The following is a 20,208-nucleotide window of genomic DNA, read 5'->3' on the forward strand; positions in this document are numbered from 1 at the left end:
AGGCAAGGCAGGGCACTCACCCCCAGTTCCTTGTATATGCGGACAGAGATGGTCGTCAGAGTTCTGCAGACACATTCTGAAAAAGTAAAATGAAATGGACAGAAAGGTTCAATGTGGGAGAGAGGACAGGCGCCCCCTACTCCCCAGACAGGTTTCGAGTCTAGTGTTGGCACAGTTGCAGTGAGGTAATGTCATCAAGCACTAGGGGGCAAAGTTGGCTTGTAAAAACTAGCTTCTAATCTAGACCCAGGGGGTTATGCTGTGCTGGTTAAAACAATAAAGGAAATGCCATGTCAGAGCTGCTGTAGCCTAGTAACTAAGGGACTGAGCATCAAACATGAAACCTTCAGTTCAAACATTGTTTCTGTCATCAACTCACTTGGTGGTCTTTGTGGAGCCAAAGCCTTCCCCCCCCTCAACTGCAATTTTGGATAATCACCCACCACTGGGAGGATTAGAATATAGGATACAATAAGCACTTTGAACATTCAAAACACACTGTGCAAAAGCTAAGTATTGATAAAGTTTTACTTGCTACAGTTTAAGAAGGATGTAAAACTGTAAGGACACCAGAAATATAATATGGATGATTGGCTTCCCAAATTGACCAGACGAAATCTCAGGCAGTTGTACATATTATAAAACAGATTTATTAAAACATTTATTGCAATAAATGGTGGCAGTGAGAATGAGTTTCTCATTCTGCCCGACCCATGGGCATACACAGAGTGCTTTTATACCTTTTTGACAGAGTGAAGTGAAGATCAGCCTTTCTGCAGTACTTCATCAACCAATCAAGAGAGAGCACCCCAAGATGCAAAGTCACCCGCCCAACTCTACTAGGTGGCGTTATGTACCTGGTACCTTCATACACGTGTCTATGTGGAATTTTACAGGCACAATTGTGGTTGTGCTCTACTTATAATTTGCGGTGGGCTACATCCTCTTGCTCTTGTGGTTTATGCTAGAATTTCTTAGAAGTGCTGTGTGTGGTTAGATCTTTGCATTAGATGTGCAAACATGCTGTGCCTGTGTGCAAAGTGCTGTCTAATTTACTTTCTATCAGAGGCAGAGAGATTTAGAAAATGGAGTTCCTCTTGCTTTTATGGCCTGACCAGGATTATTCTGGCCCTGGTCATTGCCACCCTATAAAACAAACCTGGAGAGATTTATGGGCAGAAAAAGAAGAGGGTGTTGTGAAAGCCTGTGAGAAGGAGGAGGAGGAGGAAGAAGAGTTTAAGGAACTGGGGCCTTTTCAGTGATGGGAAACACCCATGGGGGAAGTGGCCTTCATGTATCTAGGCTAACAGCTCTGGTTCACCACTGCCACAGGCCTCAGCTTAAGAAAATGGGGTCCTTAAAATAAAAGGGTTTTAGGTAATTTCCCATTTTATGAGGTCACAAAATCCTTGTCCATCAACAAGGGCAGTTACTGTCCTTCAGTATAAAGTTACTACCAAGAAACTGGTTTTTCTGCCTATAGTTGCTTCGCCAAAGTATCTCTGGCAGCTGTAGGACTGTGAAAGGCTCGGGTTTCTCTCTTAAAGTGGAGTTCAAGGCTGCTGACTGACCCACAGCTTGCTTAACTGCAGAGGCTCAAGTCTTGTCACCAGGGAACCAGCAAGGAGGCAACATACCCAGAAAGAGACAGAAATGCTAACATGAAAAGAATGCTCAGCTGGTCATCAAAGCTATTAGCATTATCAACAAGTGACTAGGGGCTCCACTCCTGCTTGCTCTGCCTCCCAACCAATCCCCCCACCCCCTAAACCTCGCCACCCCCACCCTGCCTCCACTAACCCATTAGATTGTGTGGGGAACCTTTCTGGCTTCCACTTCACAGGCCAACCTTGACGGGGGCAGGGCAGCGCACATGTCAATCAGGCCTGTCCATCTACTTTTCCTCCCCCTGCCCATGGTGTTGGAGGTCCAAAGGAGTGCCACCCCTACCTGCCAGAGCCCCTAGTGCCCCTAGACCTCACCAACTTCTCCCCTTAGAGCTGCCTTCCATGAGGAAAAGGGAGGTGAGGTGGCAGCAGGCAGCTGGCAGCTAAGACAAGCCACAAAGGAACAGTCACAACAGGCTAGGTCAGCTCTGTCCTGCTCTCCCCCTGCTTCCCTGCTCCCTCAGCCTCTGCCACTGAGGCTGAAACAGCAGTAGTGAGCTGGGCAATGGCAGCAGCAGAGCAGAACAGTTGCTGAAGAGCTGTCTCAGTTTGTCATGGCTTCCTCCATGGGCTGCCTGCCACCTCTGCCCTACACTGCTGCTGCTGCCTGGCAGCTCTCAGGCTAATGTCATGCTGTACTTCACAGCACCATCTGTCGGTGGCCAAGCAAACTGCCACATGATGACAAACCTTAGCTGCTTAGCATATTTATATGTTCTCAAAGCTACGAACATGAGTTTGACCAAACTGCGGGAGGCAGTGGAAGACAGGAGTGCCTGGCGTGCTCTGGTCCATGGGGTCACGAAGAGTCAGACACAACTAAACGACTAAACAACAACAACATTTCTATAGCCCTTTCAAATGTTCAAAGTGCTTTGCAAAGTGTATTATCTAGTGGTGATCCTAACAACAATAGTCAACAACATTATCCCACCATCTTGCTGGTTGGTGGATGGAATTGATGGCAGCAGAGGGGAGATTCAAATTGGGAAAGCCCCAGTTTGCAGCACTGTCCTGTAACCATTGCATCACACCGGCTTTACACTTATTCTCTGGGCCTCTGTACTCACCAAAGGAAGAGTCTTCTTTTGCCTTCCTTGCCAAAAAACAGTGCAGCTTCTCCACGTACTGGGACTCTGTAGGGGACAGCAGTGCTGGTGGTCAGAAGGACACAAAGCAGAAAGCAAAGGGAGATCACTAGCCTCAGCTGCACCATTAGCACTGGGAGAAGGATGTCTGTAAGGGTCACAGCAGCTCAAATTCTAAATATGAACCCGCAGGGCCAGGCTGTGTCCAAAGATAGAAAAAAACTCAACAATATCATTGGTTTCTTTTTTTAAAATTCAGAATAAATCACGTGCAATCACAGTTTCAGTATAGTTTGTCAATGAACAAAAACAAAACACGGTTGATTAATGGCATCCACTTTTCTTAAGAAGCAGTACAGGGCTTAACTAACAGAATAGTCCACTGAGATGCAAGATTATAAAACAACATACACCAGGAAAAAACCTAATCACACAACCAGCAACAGCTTTATGTACTTGTAAGGACCCATTACCAATATGATGCAGTTGTATATTGGACTGTTCTACACATGCGACAACAAGCCTTTGCCAACCTGATGCCCTTCAGATGTTTTTGGACTACTGCTCCCACCAGCCTTGCCCAGTACAGCCAGATTGGTGAAGGCTGTGTCAAAACATGGTGTTAGTGCTGCAAACTCAAGGAAAACCTTTGGCTTGCAAGCTCTCCCCTCTCCTTCAACCTTCCATTTCAGTGAATCCTAGCCTGCTGTTATGAAGGCACCGAGAGACAGTGGTTCAAAACAAACACTGGTGAACGAAGACAGCTTTGTTTGGATACTGATCAGAGTTGGGCATAGCTCATCTGGTAGAGCGTGAGACTCTTAATCTGAGAGTCATAGGTTCGAGCCCCATGTTGGGCAAAATATTCCTGCATTGCAGGGGGTTGGACTTAATGACCCTCGTGGTCCCTCCCAACTCTACAATTTTATATTTTAATCCACTATCTTTGGTTCCTATGTAATCAACCAAGTTTTGAAGTAAACTAAATGCTGACAAAGACTAGTAGCTGACTAACATCTACTCAGGAGTGGATGCACTGAAATTAATAGGACTTAGTTCAGCAATGTCTATTAGGGGTCTACTCTGAGGGGGAATAGCACTGGATGCAACCCAAAGTCCTCCTGGCTGCACACAAGCCCAAGGCAAAGTATCCCTAAGTATGAGAAGTAACTAAGCTGAACACTTCCAGTTCACTAGTATGTTCAAGGTTGTGTTTTTCAAACTGTTCCAGGCATCCTAGGATTTCCCCAGAAGCTTCTCAGGGGCTTGCCAAGGGGGAGAGCATAAGAGATTGAGAGTCTCACACTCTACCAAGTGAGCTGTCCCAGATCAATAATGATGGGAAACCTTCCCCAACAAACACGCTTCCGCAATACTATTGATCCTCCTTGGAAACATGTACACTGCAAGGGAGAGCTGGGTTCTCCTCCAGGCTGCACATGCCCCAGAATCCTCAGCAACACACAGGGAGCACAGCTGTGACAAGGCAGGCAGAAAGTGTGGAAATCAGTGCTCAAGGGCAGCCTTCACCATCCTGGGGGCCTTTCAGTGGCTTTAGGCTTCATCAGCTCAGCCAACCAGCTTTATTGATGCTGAGGGTGATGGGAGATGTTGTCCAAAACATTTGGAGGGCACCAGGCTGGCAAATGTGGCTCCAGGAAAATGGGACACTGCTAGGCTGTTACCAGTTTGGGCCCCTCCTTGCTCATGAATGTAGCAAGGAAAAGGCTGTTTGTGGAACACAATGGACACGAGAACCTGAAGAAAAGCAGGGGGCAGTAACTTTTGTGTTGTATACCCAAGTTAGTGGGTGCACAACCTAACTAACAGCACCTGGGCTTTGCAATTGAATCAAATCAAATCAGCACAAGGCTAATTTCACCTAGGGAAAGTCAAATCCTGACAGTAACAACCCATCAATTGTTACCATGCAGCAGTTGCTTAAGGTGTGCTAAAATGAAACCATTGAGCTATTCAGAGGAAGCTTAATCCTGTAGTAACTGCAAATACTTTTGTAAAGAGAGAAAGCTGGGTGCTTCTAGCATTCGGAGAAGCTTTGCTCATTGGTGGGGCCTTCTGCATGTAGAACAGATGTCCTCCCACTGAGCAGAACTTCTGCAAATGCTTGGAAGCACCTTCCCAGGGAAATTTAAGGCTGTTGGAGCCACTCAAGGGAAGAGGAACCTGGCTGTGGGGCATATACCTGACTGAGGAGACTCCATTTCCCAGAGGAATACAGTGGCTCTTTCCAAGGTCTTCAGCAAAGGGCTCAGAAGACAGCAGAGGAACACAAAAAAGTTGGAGCAGTTTTCCACCTGGCTTATCTAGGACAGAAAAAATGAAGAGAGACACAAGGACTCTGATGAGATGAAGGTTCACATATTGATCCCGACTGCTTTGTGTGGACACAGCAAAAACTTACAGGCTTGATAAGCATTGATCCCACAATATAACCCATCTGAAGTACCCCAAGCCAATGGAACTCCCTTGGGAACATGCACAACACACTATTCTTTTGAGTAACAGCCTGCATGCCACAGAAGCTAGGCAACACCAGTGGGGAACAACATAAGCGCTCGTGCTACGATACAAACACAATCTTTCTCAATACACCACCCTTGTGAAAATTGCATGGGTTGTATCCAATGCTGGCCGTACCCATAGTAGAAGCATTGAAATGAATTGATAAAACTTAACCTAGGCCCATTAATGTCAGTGGCTACAGTTCTATTATCTGTTTTCATGGACAAAACTGCCTTGTACACACCATGTTACATTTTCAGCAGAGTGGAAATATCTACAGAAACACCATCCCTGTAAGAAACTATATGCAGAGAGAGAGGTCTAAAAGCAGCCTCTGTGCGCCCGGGAGGTGGTGCTGTGCATCCAGATGTTTTGGAACTGCTGAAAGTCTCTCCCAGGTGGTGCAGCAAGTAGAGATGAGCTCAGTGCGCTCCCCGTCCTCAGCACCAGCCAGTTAATTACAGGGAACTTCGCTCCCTTCTTGAAAGAACACAGAGGAAGGTTTCAGAGCCTCAGCCCACACAGCTGGCATTTGAAGAGACAGGTTGTGAACTCGGGATGTGTCATGTGGGTGCTGGGAAACAAAAGAAGTGGGAATTTATATGGTAATTTGATGTTCCCTCTGACAATGAGGATGAGGAAGGAGGGTGGCCTCCAGAGCTGTGGCGCCCTTCCCACATGAAGCCAAAGCCAGCAGGAGGATTTCAAGGATCCTCAGAGCAGCAGGGAAGCACAACAGACACCTTTCCCACCCCGCTAGAAAGCCTGGTTGGGAAAAGCAGGCATCTTTTTCCCAAGAGGAACACATCTGGGTTTGGCTGCTCCAAATGTGACTGCAGTGAGACCAATTTATTGAGAGAGGGTGTAAAGAAAACCCTTTGGCCACACCTCATATTGAAAAGATATCAATTACATACCCTGAATATTGTGTTTGTACTTCATCTCCCCACCCCCCAAAATGCTGAAAGTCCTACCACACAAAATTTCATAGGGCATGAAAAATCCTATGAAGGGGATGAGCATGGGAAGAGTAAAATATTTTATGGAGGGTATCAAATTTCCTTGCAGCAAAAAGAAAAACACTGGGCTGCCTGGCCATAGCTGCCTTCAGGCGAGAGATTTGGACAACTGGGTCAGGGAGAGAGAAGGGCAAAGGGTGGACAGAATTCCTGCCTCGGAGGCAACTGAAGGAGAAAGGGAACTCCAGTGGGAGTTTTTCCAGAATGGGGTTCACGGTACTTTGAAGCAGCAATTTCCAGTCTCGTCGCTGTAATCACTGTCGCTGTCCGCAAAGTCGTCTGTTGCCTTCCACAGCAACCTCTTGGTGAAGCGCTTTTGGGCTGTGTCACACACCAAGACATCACTGGGCATCTGGGAGGAAAGGAAAGAAACCAATTTTTGAAAACCTTGGGAAGAAGAGATATGAGGCTCTGCTGCAACCATAGGGGCCTGGGCTGGGACCAAGCAGTGTGTCACCAGGGAACTGCTGCGAGCCCAAAGTGGCGACACACAAAAAGGCTGCCTACCTTGCTCTAGCCTCACGTTTGCCCAATCAGCAACCATTTTGCTGCCTCTGTGTGTGTGTTTGTGCATGCAAGTTATTCAGTCCTTCCCAAACCTTTAGAGAGGCTGCTTGTTGCATCTCTGCATGAGTTACAGCACTGGGCTGCCCTCCCCAAGAGGAGGCATGCTTGTATCAGTGTCTTATGCATTCGCTCCATAAGACGCACGGAATTTCCTCTTACTTTTTAGGAGGAAAAAAGTGTGTCTTATGGAACAAAAAATACAGTGCGTGTACCCCAGTGATCAGAAGTTTGGGAAACCCAGGCAAAATATTATCATTCCACAAGGATGAACTCATATGGTGTTTAAATGACACACTCCTTCAATTTCCTCACTTCCCCCCACCCCTGGCCACAGCACCACACACACCTACCCTGGGAGCTTCTCTTACCTCCTCAGCCACCAACAGTCCACACTGGATCAACTTGTCCACAGCAACCTGGCAGTAGTTATACAGAGACTGGCAAGGCTAGGAGGAAGCAAAAGCAAATCAGCAGGACCTTCACTCTCTACTAGCCCCAATGAGAGACAAGAGATGGGCAGGTATTACTGTATTCAAGAGTGTTAGATTGCCTCTCTGAAGTGTTTCCATTATCCAGCATTTCTCTTCTCTCCCCCGCTCCACCTTTTTCTGTTACTAATTAGTGGTGATGCACAAGGTCCCATCCAATTATAGCAAAGCACCTTTAAATAATATTTGTCTCAATGGGGGCATTGTGTATCTGCAATGGAGAATTCATACAACCAAGTGACCCTGGAATAGTACGGAGCAGGAGTGTATACGATTTTCCAGCAATGGCCTGCAGGAGATGTTCCAGGGACAAAAATTGGAAGAGCAATGAATGCTACTCTTACCTTTATACTGCCGGCTATATTCCAGCTATGCAAAAGCAGGACGGTCACACACACACTTCCCTCCCTTTCCATTCTCCAGCCAAGCAAGGAAGGTGAGGAGTCATCACAATTTAAGGACACACATTCCAGCCCAGGCCAAAGTCACTGAGGGAGGTGTAGTCCATGAAAACCAGCAGCTCAAGAGACCCAATCAAGAAAGGCCCTTGCACAGTGGCAGTAGGCCATCAGAGCAGGGCAAGGCAAGCCTCTTGGCAGAGAGTTCCAGAGCCTGGGTGTGGCTATGGGGAAAAGCCCTCTTCACCAAGCACAACTCAGGTGTTGGTGGGACACAGAGAAGAGCCTTTGAGGAAGATCACAGCAGGCAAGAATCCTGCTCCATAGCTCTGCAGGCTTTGCAAGTGGGGCTCGGCAGGCAGAGAATGGCCCTTTCGAAATCACAGAGGGGCTCCCTACCTGGCATAGGAGGAAATCCCTGGGCAGCAGCTGGACGAGCAAGACAGTCTTGTTGTGGAGCTCTTCCTGGACCAGGACCACATCCCTGAGCTGCTCAGGGCTTCCCAGGTAGGGCAGCAGTTCCACCAGGAGGGCACTGGCAGCACAGACTGCAGAGAGGAGTCAGGAAAACCATTTAGCACAGGGTCCCCAAACTAAGGCCCGGGGGCCAGATGCGGCCCAATAACTTTCTAAATCCGGCCCGCGGATGGTCCGGGAATCAGCATGTTTTTACATGAGTAGAATGTGTCCTTTTATTTAAAATGCATCTCTAGGTTATTTGTGGGGCCTGCCTGCTGTTTTTACATGAGTAGAATGTGTCCTTTTATTTAAAATGCATCTCTAGGTTATTTGTGGGGCATAGGAATTCGTTCATTTTTTTCTCTTCAAAATATAGTCCGGCCCCCCACAAGGTCTGAGGGACAGTGGACCGGCCCCCTACTGAAAAAGTTTGCTGACCCTTGATTTAGCACTTACTTGCTATGTTTGTCTCATTCCACAGCAGTTAAATTTAGTGATTTAGAAGAAGATGTGTGATTTGGAAGAAGCGGAAGGCCTTGTGCAGGATGTACCTTAAATGTCCCCTGTATTGTTCCCAGAGAGAGGTACTTGAAAATTCAGGTCTGGTCAAAATTTACCTACCGTATTTGCTTAGAGATAGTGATATGCCTGTGGTTTTCAAAGGCTTATTTAAAGAAGTGGGTGAAACTCCTTGGGAAAGACCTGTCTTTATTACCCAAGTTACCAAAGTGTCATCTTTGGTGAAACGCTTGTTTATTAAAAAGCAAGATATAGCAGGCATGAAAGTGTGCACAGTACGGAGAACACAGCAAATCCCTTTCCCCTTTTAAGTCACACATGGCAATTACTTTGATAGCTACGCATGGGTGGGTGAATGGGTTTCTAATAATTTCTGCAGTAAATTAAGTTCTGTGGATGCATTTGCACAGCTGAGATATAGCCCCAATTCCTTTGGCTCTTGATCTCCTTGAAAATCTCAGGTTTGCACTGGGAAATCCCCCAAAATGCTATTGTTAGCCTTGACCAAGGCCACCCACATCTTCTTTCCTAAGCTGTGCAGCCTTGCAAAATTTGGCACTGGGTGGGGGACCCACCAATGAGCTTGGCACAAGCAGGGCCAGGCCTGCAGTAGAGACTTGAGAGAAGGGGAGTTGAGGCACCAAGAGAAACTTCTGCTCTCTTGCAGTCTGCAGCACTGTGAGCCTTTTTCTTACCCCTAAACGCTGGGCCCCCTCTAGACCCCTCCTTCCCAATCTATCTCAGCTACGGTAATTAGAAAGGAATAATTCAAGCAGGCTTCCTGTAAGCCCGAGAAACCTCTCAACTCACCTCCAACCGCTTCCTGGATGAAAACAGGCAAGAGGGCAGTGCTGTGCTGGCTCAACTCTGTCATGGCTTTGTCTGTCTTCTTGGGAACCACCAGGACATCCCCCAGGGAAAGGTGGTAGAGGGAGATGCAGTCCCGCAGCAGGAACAGAGCATGCAATACCACATCACGCACCTGCCCAGAAAACCCCACATCATAGCTGCGCAGCAGGATCTCCTCAGTGAGCCAAACAAAGTCCTGCATCAGCTGGGAAAGGAAGACGCCCTAGCAGAGGACAGAAGACAGGAGATGCAGACTTGTTATTGTGGTAAGGTAAGGAAAATCCCAATGAGCACCATCCTTCAGGCATGCTCTTTACAAGGCATAGATTGCTTCCCCAACCTGGTGCCTTCAAGTATATGGACCTCTGTGGTGAGATACACCGGTAAAGGGCCCCCGGACGTTTAACGGTCTATTGACCCAGTACCTCCCTAGCCTATTTTCTTCCCTTGCTGCCACCATCCAGTAAATCTTGTGTACTGGCACACCAATAATGGATTCCAGTCAGATGAAAAGTTAACCAAACAAATAAGTTTATTTAGGTGATGATCTTACAAGCATATAAATTCTTATTGGTTTCTCAAGTACTTTTCTTTAAACTTAACCTTTAGTATTAGTTCCCCCCTTTTCCTCCCTGACTGAAGTTCCCTTCTTATTACTCTTTCAGATTCTGCACCACAGCTCACCTCACTAGCTTCTCTAACCCTCTCTCTATCTCAAAATCCTCTCCACCTTTCTCATCAACTCCCATCAACAACCCCCTTCTGACTGACTGCTTCTCCTTATATACCCCTGCTTCTGCCTGGAGAGCTCCCATTGGCCATTTACCTCCCTTGCAACTTAACTCTTGCTAGACCCCTAGAGGTGAAACGCCACAACCTCAACTTCCATTCATCCTAGCCAAAGGTTGCTAAGCATGATAGGAGTTGTGGTGCACAACATCTGGAGGGTACCAGGGTTGGAGAAGGCTGCTTTAGAACACATGCGTATTTGATAAAAGTTTTTACCCCTCTCTGCATCCTAAATGGGAACAGAACAAAGGGAAGAAACACCGCTGTCTACTCCCATATTCAGTTATGGGAACCAAGCACTGCGGCTACCATTGCCAACACCTGAAAGTTGGTTTTATGCAGATAACAGAACAGCAATACAGTCATACCTCGGGTTACGGCTGCTTCAGGTTGCGTGTTTTCGGTTGCGCACCGCGCCGAACCCAGAAGTCCCGGTACAGGTTACTTCTGGGTTTCGGGGCTCGCGCATGTGCAGAAGCACTAAATCACAGTTTGCGCATGCGCAAAAGCGCCAAATCACGACCCGCGCATGCACAGATGCGCCGCTGCGGGGTTGCAAACATGCCTCCCGCACAGATCACGTTCGCAACCCGAGCATCCACTGTACCTCAGCTGTGGCCCTGTAAACAAGGATCCATTGACACACTGCAAGGCAACACACCTAATAAGGCCGCTGACTGTACAAATGAGACACAAAGACAGTTTCTCAAAGAGCTGCTTTGTGATTGTGTGTTTTATTACATGCACACACTGCATTTTAAGATTTTTTACATGTGTGTGCAAAACCTAGACGGGTAAAGGTTCCTCATGCTCTCCCCCATCTGTGTTACCCCATTTATAAGATAAAGATTAACCACAGCCTCTCTTTGCAAGATCTTTGGGTCTCCAAAACCCTTATCCCTGGGGTCTTTGAGGTAAGCAGAACCTGAAGTTTGGCAGAACCAAGTCCAGTTTCCCATCATCCCCAGAGGTGCCACTAAAGCCCCCGGTTGCTTCAGGGATACTTAAGAAAAGGAAATCCTGGATCCAGCTCCTTTTCACATTCTTACCTCTTTGTGTTTGTGCAGAAAGAGTGCAGACATGATCTGTACAGCCATGATGGCAGAACAGGATACACCAGCTAGAGGAGGAGAGAGAAAGAGAGAAGAAACCAGACGGTTAACTGCTAGTGCCTATGACTCCATGTGGAAAATGCTGCATGTTGAAAATACGGTGGGCTGATGAGCCAGTAAAATGGGGCCACACAGAATACTGCATTTACTGTTGCCAAACCAAATCTACTCAGCGGGACCTTGTGGGTCAGGTTGTCAGAAAAGATAAGGAGACTTGGGCAATTCTAGCCAGTGGTCAGCCTGTAACCCTTCACTCCAGGCTGCAATACAAAGGAGTCTAAAGAACTCACCGTTTGTATAAAAGAACCTGCACCTGCTTTACAACCAGATAAAACACTGGAAAGAGGGGGGGGGGAGTGCTACACATCGCATTATATTAACTCTGTGTCATTATAAAAAAGGAAGCCAAATTCTGTCTCTTGCATAAAGTACCGGTATTATAATTAAACACATCTGCACAATCTATTCTCCATAATATAATATGAAAATGTTTATTATTATTTCATTCAATTATATCCCCGGAAGTCTAATGGCTCTCTGTATCACTGCAGATCCTTTTTACAGATAATCATCTTTTTTGAGTTATTTTGCTTCTGAGAAGAGAAAAGGCACCTGCTTACTTAGTGAATATCTGAAGTGACACCAGAGAGCATATGCTCACACGCAGAGATGGAATATCCATACAGAAACACTTCCCACCCAAGATAACTTGGGGAAAGCCTTGTATCAGGAAAATCACCCAACTGAGCCATGGATAGGATTTTGCAGGTTGCCATTTCAAAATATCTTGGGCTCCCACCAATTACCATGGGGCACAATCAACTGGGAAGATCTCCTGAAGGGAATGTTGTGCACAGATGAGCAGGAGGCTCTTGTGTAGCAGCCACCCATTTCAATTCATGTAGGACAATTCCTTGGCAGAGTGCACCCAGTCCATATGGATTTGCTTGCCTCCCATAAGAAGAGCCTGCTAGATCAGGCCAATGTACAGTCAAACCTTACGTTCCGGAAGCCTGTTCAGCTTCCGAAATGTTCAACAACCAAGGTGTGGCTTCCGATGGGCTGCAAGAGCTTCCTGCACTCAAGCGGAAGCTGCGTCGGATGTTCGGCTTCTGAAAAACATTCGAAAACCGGAGCATTTACTTCCGGGTTTTTGGCGTTCAGGAGCCAAAACATTCCAAAACGGAGCCATTTGGAAGCTGAGGTTTGACTGTACAGAGGTCCGTTCTTAACCTGAAACTGTTCTTAACCCAAGGTACCACTTTAGCTAATGGGGTCTCCCGTTGCTGCCGTACTGCCGCATGATTTCTGTTCTCATGGGCGTACCCAGCGCAGGGCGGGGGGCAGCTGCCCCCCCTAGAAGCAGGGCCGGCGCACGAGAGCAGCGCTGGCGGGCAGAGGCGGAGCACAGCCCGGTGGAGCGCAAGTTCGGCGTTCCCGCCCACTGCGCCGCGCCCTCCCTCCAGCTCCCCATCGCGCCCTCCGTCAAGGCCAAGCGCGGCGGGGAACCAGAGTGCGAACTCATGCTCCGCTGGGCTGTGCTCCTCCTCCTCCTCCGCCTGCCTCTGGATACTCCCCCACTGCTGCCAATCCTGCTGCTGCTGCTACTGCCGGCGGCCCCCTCGCCTGGCAGCCATCGTGCTCTGGCTCCTCCCCCGCCCCGCCCTTCCTCCCTCCCCTCCCCTCCCGTGCCTTGGCCCAGCCCCTTGCCCCCCTAATTTTGATCCTGGGTACGCCTCTGTCTGTTCTCATACTGAAGCAAAGTTCTTAGTGTCTGTAACCTGAAGTGTCTGTAACCCGAGGTACCACTGTACCATCAAGTCCACCATTCTGTTCTCACAGTGGCCACCCATATGCCCCAATAGGAAACCTGCATACTGAATTCAACCTCCCCTCCTGTGGCTTCCAGCAAGTAATATTCAGAAGCATTTCTGCCTCCAACCATGCAGCCATTGTGGTTAGCAGCTGTTGATAGCCTTCTCCTCCATGAATATGCCTTCCTTTAAAAGCATCCATCCAATCCTTCATGCTGGCCAAAAATCTGCTACCTGAGGTAGGCCCTCACTCTGCATCTCATAATGAGAGCTCAAAGGCAGGGAAGTTTTCCTTGTCTCTAAACGCCATTCAAGCCCACAGAGTCCAGAGCCACAGTCTGCCTCAGCCCATCCTCCCTTCTGCAAATGTGCACAAGTCTGGCTGGTGGAAGGAGAGTGGGGGGTTAATCCAACTGGATCCTGCAGCCAAGGATAAAACAGAAGCATGAAGGATGTGAAGATGAAAATTGAGCACTGCAGGAGCTCTGGCTAGCAGAGAAGAACTTGAAAGGGCTGCTTCCTCTGCAGGAAAGTTCACAGCTCAGAAGAGAGGCCTTTCATTGCCCGCTAATTGTCCATGTGTTCCTGTCACCCAGATTTCCTCCAACCTTGTGTCCAAATGGCAGGAGTAAGGGGAGGCATATGGGGGAGGGCATGAAGTTAGAGGGCTTCAAAAGGGTCAGAGAGAAAAATCAGTGATGGGGCCCTCAGGCTGCTCCTAACATTTAGGGAGAGGAGAAGAACAAAACAAGGTAACTATCTTCTGTTAAAAGATCACCTGCAAAGAGACAGGACAAAGCAAGTGTAGCTTGTTGTTGTTATTCTCTTTAGTTGATTCAAAAGAGGAATCTTCATATTCTTTTCTTCCACAGTTTGTTTAATCACCCTAATTTTTGAACATTGTAACTATTTCAGGGAAAATCCTCTTAACAATTTTGGTTGTGCTTTTCTGCACCTCTCCCAACTCCACAATGTGCTTTTTGAAGGGGGGTTATGATTGCAGAACAGAATTCTGCATTAAGAGAAGACGTTCAGGAAGATTGCACTTGGTGGGGGGCCTGAGCTGCCTTTTAGCTGAAGAAACTGATTGCAATGGGACAGTTTCTGTTCTTGGCTGCCCACCCCCTTGGCTGAGGGAAGCACCTCAGCAAGACAGTTTTTTTCCGGGCAAAGCACTCTTTTTCCAAATCATAAAGCGAGGGGGGGGGGCAGGCACACACGCTTGTGAGCCATTTGCAGAAAGTCACGCAGCCTGTGCATTAGCGAAGACAGAGCAGTTCAGGTATTATACTAAAATAACCAATAAGTGGAAAGTTACATCCACACTCTGGGAGACGAGCAATAAACTAAAAAAACACACCTTGACACGTGAGTTGAATATTTTATGTAACTGGCGAGGCTGTGACTGCAGCTCAGAGCAACCTAATGTGATTCGCTGCTCGGCAGAACCTTTCAGTTACCCAACACACAGACAGAAGGCTACCCGAATTGGCACTTGTCCCTTCACATTCTTTTGGATTAGGCAGGCCCCCTGCCCTCGTGAGCCTGGAGCCAGAAAGGAGCCCCATGGGCCACCACTGGGGTCACACTGAACTTCAGGGGGTGCTCTGAGTGCCTTATTGGAGGGCAGTGACACAGAGAGATGTTCCTGACCGTCTCCTGGCCTCAAAGCTGGGAAGTGTGCTTGCACTGCACTTTGCCAAGTCCTCAGGGCATCCCTGAAGCTCAGCATGAGACAAGCAAGTCCTCCCCAGCTGAGGAGCGGAGAAAAGTCACTTCTTAAAATATTCTTATTTTGTTGAAATGCCTTTGATCTGTCCCCATCTTTCCAAATATTATTCTCCAGCGTCCAAAAGAAGCCCCTTTTCCTGCTGCTGCCACAAAGTGCTCGGGGCCTCAGCTGCAACCACCGTTTGTGCCGCTTCTCGTCCAGTCTGAGGCGGAAGCTAGCAGCTTGCATGTATTCATCTGCCTGCAGGGCCATCTGTGGCCCTGACGAAGAAGCCGCTTCCTTCTCTCTGCTTCTGCCATGCAGACAGGGACACAGATGGCACATCTGCCAAATGAGCAGCACATATAGCCAGCCACTTGCGCCAGGAACACAACACGGAGATCCTGGAAATAATGTACCAGAGCTAGGCTAAGCAGAACACCTCGGCTAGCCGCTTACTTGTGCTTCCTCAGCCTCTGGTTTTTGGCAGCAACCTACAGCACTGACTTGAAATTTTAGAGCCATCACCTGGAAGCTGCACTTATTTAAATAAAGATCTCTGTGCAAACAGAAACTGGGAGTTCCTTCAAAAGCCTAGAACAGCATTTCCCAAAGTTTTTATATCCAAGGAACCCTCCCCCCTCCCAAGTTAAAACTGGAGACATGGTGCACCCTTGCAAAAATAGCATCACTTTTTACATTCAATCCCCTCTCTCAGTGGCAGCTCCAAACCAGGCTTCCTCAACCTCGGCCCTCTAGATGTTTTGAGACTACAATTCCCATCATCCCTGACTCCTGGTTCTGCTAGCTAGGGATCATGGGAGTTGTAGGCCAAAAACATCTGGAGTAAGGTTACCAGAAATTTTTCAATGAATCCAGGGACACTTTGCAACTTCAATGGATTTTGTATGGGGACTGACTTGTAAATCCGGGGACTGTCCTCAGGAAATGTGGACGTCTGGTAACCTAAATCTGTCCTGAGGAAGCCTGTCCTAAACTATCACCCTCCCTACAGTGTGGCAGGCCCAATGCCTTTGCTTCTGTCATAGGACAGTTAAGATATTTCATTTTGTGGGATCCACCTCTCATGCTGAATCTATACTGTCCTGCTTTTCATTGGAATGGTTTTACAACTTCCCCTTTTTAAAATTACTGTATTTATGTAACCTATTAAAAATATATATATTTAAGGAGCCAAGGACAGCTCATGTGGTTCTTCCCTCCCCATTTTCTCCTCACAGCAACCCTTTAGATGGAGCTGGTAGGGAAAGACAGGCCCAAAGTCTCTCAAGGAAGCTTTTTGACTGAGTGGGGATTTGAATCTGTCTCCCTGTCATGGGCTAGCCTTCTAATCACTGCATCATGCTAGCTCCAGAGTGTGCAAAAGAAAGCATTTCCTGCTCTTGGAGGAGTGCCCACTTCTCATGTTATCTTTCTAGGCCTTTCTTCTGAATGAGATGGCAAACCTGGCAAAACTCACGCAGCAACATGAAGGGTTGCCTCTTTTTGGGAAGGGGAGGGCATTCTGCTGTGTTCACAGCACGAATTATCATTAAATTGCATCTGATGCACAAATGCAGCAGAATGATGCCCAGCCACCCTGCTAAGCTTAACTGGAAGGCCAGCCCTGAGCACAGAAACATTCAGAGCCACAGCAAACCACCTCCTATCATGATGGGCACCTTACACTCATGTAGTCCAAGAGCAGAAATTATCAATCACTGCAAAAGCTGTGCAAGAATGGCTAGGCATCTGCCTCCTCAATAAAACAACCACCCCAGACAAAATTACTACTCACTGCTCAGTGTGTGTAGGCCCAAATTGTACACCAATATTTCCTGTTCTTTGTTCAGAGCTATGATGCCTTCGGATCCTGGTGACCATTGTTCCAGTTTCTCACAATCCAAAATGCTACAGCTAGGAAAGTTGGCAAGGGAAGAATGATGGGGAATGAACAGTTTTCAAAAAAAACAATATCACAAGTACAGATGTTGTTGCTTCCCCACACACCCTGGGCTAGTAGTGTTAATCCTTTATCTATTACATTTCTTTCATCTCACTCTTCCTCCAAAGGAGTTCAGAAAGGCATAAGCAGTTGCATACACATACACACACTTCATCCTCTCAACAACCAAATGCAGCAGAGTAGGCTAAAAGGTGGTGACACCCAGTGGAGTGGAGTTTTGAACCTGGATCTTCATGGTCCCACTCTGACACTCTAGGTAGAAGTGAAAGGGATAGGATCCCTGGAAGGTTAAGTCCAGGACAGATTTTCGATCATGTGGCCAGCATGACTAAACCGCTTCTGGTGCAACAGAACACCGTGACAGAAGCCAGAGTGCATGGAAACACTGCTTACCTTCCTGCCGCAGTGGTACCTATTTATATACTTGCACTGGCATGCTTTCAAACTGCTAGGTTGGCAGGAGCTGGGACAGAACAATCGGAGCTCCCTCTAGCCACACTTGCCTTGTATTCCTTAGCCACACCCACTTAACACCACCAATTTTGGCCATGCCCCTTCTTTTAAACAGATTCAGCAGTACCTCTTGAATAAACAGACTGTTCCAAGACCTGTGCCTTTTTTTAAAGAAATTAAGCCAAACATTCCACAGTAGCTTCTGAAACTTTTAAAGCAGAGCTGGCGAAGCTCAGGCCAGGGGCATGGATGTGGCTGTCAGGATTCCTCCCAGGCCACACCCCCTTAGCAGACCTTTCCCGCGGCCTCCACAACTGCTTTTGCCTGACACATCCCTTCACTGTGGCAATGCCTAGAGGGTGGAGAGGGGTGCCATAGAAACTTCTGGTTTTTCATGACTGGGCCATAGCCTACTGTAAAGGTAAAGGGTAAAGGGGCCCCTGACCATCAGGTCCAGTCGTGTCCAACTCTGGGGTTGCGGCGCTCATCTCGCTCTATAGGCCAAGGGAGCCGGCGTTTGTCCGCAGACAGCTTCCGGGTCGTGTGGCCAGCATGACAAAGCCGCTTCTGGCGAACCAGAGCAGCACACGGAAACGCCGTTTACCTTCCTGCTGGAGCGGTCCCTATTTATCTACTTGCACTTTGATGTGCTTTCGAACTGCTAGGTGGGCAGGAGCTGGGACCGAGCAACGGGAGCTCACCCCGTTGCAGGGATTCGAACCGCCAATCTTCTGATCAGCAAGCCCTAGACTCTGTGGTTTAACCCACAGCGCCACCTGGGTCAAAAGGTAAAAAATGCATCTGTTGCTTTGCCCACTGACGTGCGGCCCCCAGAAGGTTGCCCCTGAGAGAATGTAGCCCTTGGCACGAGAAAGGTTCCTCACTCCTATTTTAAAGCTTACAGAGGCCCTTACTGCTGAGGCTTATACCAGTGCTCCCATTATGGGCTTTCAGCATTGTTTTCAGCTGGCACACACCACCAACTAAAGCAGACCGTTTCAGAAAGGAACATGAGGGTCTGCCTTTACCAAGTCAAACCATTGGTCTATCTAGTTTAGTAAACTGCCAGGGTGGGCAGAAGGTGGGCTGGGATCTACGGGAAGGTTGCTGGATGATTTACTGTAGACTGGCAAAAGTTTCTGTCTCCCAGCAGTTTAACTGACACTTAAATTAGGCTATTCAAATCTCTTATCTGTAGCAATTCAGCTGTAGATTTGTATATGTAGCTCCTCCTGAGCCTCCCACCCTACTATGCAGTTGCCTTTGCCACCAATGAATGGGAGCAACTTTGTTCTGCTCCCACATTTGCTGCAGGCTGAGGGGGCTAGGCCTCCCATTCTAGCAGATGACACCATAATGACATTAAGGCATTAAGCCTGCCATCCACACAAGAGCATTCTTGGAATATTTGACCCTGGTCAAACCATTGGTGGACAACTGCCAATTTTTAACTAGCCAGCTGACCGGCAAGCCAACCTAATTAAAGTTTATATTAAAGGCCTGTGATCTTAGCTGTCCAGAGTCTGACAAAAAGCCAGAGGTTTTCCATCTTGCTTGCTAAAAGGCTTACAGGATGCTGAAGCTGTAATTTCTGACAAGTACGCAAGACCTGCTGTTGGCTGCAATCAAAGTTTACTTCTGCTGGGAATTTGAATGCTAAAGAGATGTTGTTCTAGCTGTTCTTGCAGAAGCTATTGTTACGAAGAAATCTAAAAAAATTCTGAGGTCATGCACTGATCAAAGGTACGTTTGTCAATAGACAATATGAAGCTGTAGTATCCTTGTTGAGCTATTTTTAGTTAAACAGTTCAGGATTCTTCCACTACATCCTCACATAAATATGTGAAGACCCCGGTCAGCAGAAAGCATTGCTCAGCTTCTGACTCAGAAGAAGCTTATTATTTGTCGCTTGCAAATTTGTGACTTTTGAGTTTATTGTTGGCTTCCTGTAAGCTCTTGCATGCCATTTCAACATGTATCTTAGAAGCAGACTTATGGGTCTGTAAAAAAAAAAAGGCTCATACTTGTCTCATCTTCATTCCCTTAAAATCTCTGAATAAGTTTCTGAGTCTCTTTCCCATCTAAAAGGAGGGAACCTCATCACTGTAAAATGAGCAGCCAGAAGACTCTAGAATCTAGACCAAAGCAAAATTCTGGCCTGGAGGGCCTTAAGAGATGGCAAACCTTAAGACCTGACCTGTACACACCCCCCACCACCCAGCAATTAAGCTATGGGGTGGGGAGATCCCACTGGGAAGCAGGAAGAGATCCCACTGACCCCAGTGGGAGCTTTCTTCCTAGGCTTAATTGCTCCACAGAGGGGTGTTTTTTTTGTCAGCATGGTAGCTGGGGTGCGAAGGTTTAACCCTCCTCTCCCTATAGGCTGTTATGCCCACAAACACCACCCCTTTCTTTCTGACCCCGCCCTATATATCCACACACCAAAGAGCAGGTGGTCAGGATTAAATGTACATAACACTGCAAAGCAGTCTGTTTTTTCGAACAGTCACAGTTTAGTTTGGTGGAAAAGGTCACATCCACACCATACATTTAAAGCACACTACTTCCCCCAAGAATCCTGAGATCTGTAGTTTGTTGAGGGTTCTGGGAACTGTAGCTCTGAGGGATAAACCACGGTTCCCAGGATTCTTCAGAGGAAGCCAGGTGCTTTAAATGCACAGTAGCAGCATGGCAACACTATATTTAGAGGGAAAGGGAAAGGTTCCCCTAACTGTTCGGTCCAGTCGCGGACGACTCTGGGGTTGTGGTGCTCATCTTGCTCTATA

General features: G+C 47.6%; 1 protein-coding gene across 1 annotated transcript in view; it reads right to left on the minus strand.

Moving 5' to 3' along the window:
* GPAT2 (glycerol-3-phosphate acyltransferase 2, mitochondrial) overlaps positions 1 to 20,208 on the minus strand; it is an 86,540-nt gene that overhangs the window by 1,184 nt on the left and 65,148 nt on the right. Inside the window, exons 12-20 of the mRNA XM_088671431.1 lie at positions 16,802 to 16,920; positions 11,416 to 11,486; positions 9,539 to 9,800; positions 8,150 to 8,298; positions 7,233 to 7,310; positions 6,518 to 6,649; positions 4,959 to 5,079; positions 2,738 to 2,803; positions 21 to 76 (exon numbers count right to left, since the gene is read on the minus strand). Of these exons, the coding sequence (XP_088527557.1) occupies positions 21 to 76; positions 2,738 to 2,803; positions 4,959 to 5,079; positions 6,518 to 6,649; positions 7,233 to 7,310; positions 8,150 to 8,298; positions 9,539 to 9,800; positions 11,416 to 11,486; positions 16,802 to 16,920 (1,054 nt within the window). The remainder of the gene's footprint in view (positions 1 to 20; positions 77 to 2,737; positions 2,804 to 4,958; positions 5,080 to 6,517; positions 6,650 to 7,232; positions 7,311 to 8,149; positions 8,299 to 9,538; positions 9,801 to 11,415; positions 11,487 to 16,801; positions 16,921 to 20,208) is intronic.

This window comes from Zootoca vivipara, chromosome 6, assembly GCF_965207765.1.
Source record: "Zootoca vivipara chromosome 6, rZooViv2.hap1.1, whole genome shotgun sequence".
NCBI classification, from domain to species: domain Eukaryota; kingdom Metazoa; phylum Chordata; class Lepidosauria; order Squamata; family Lacertidae; genus Zootoca; species Zootoca vivipara.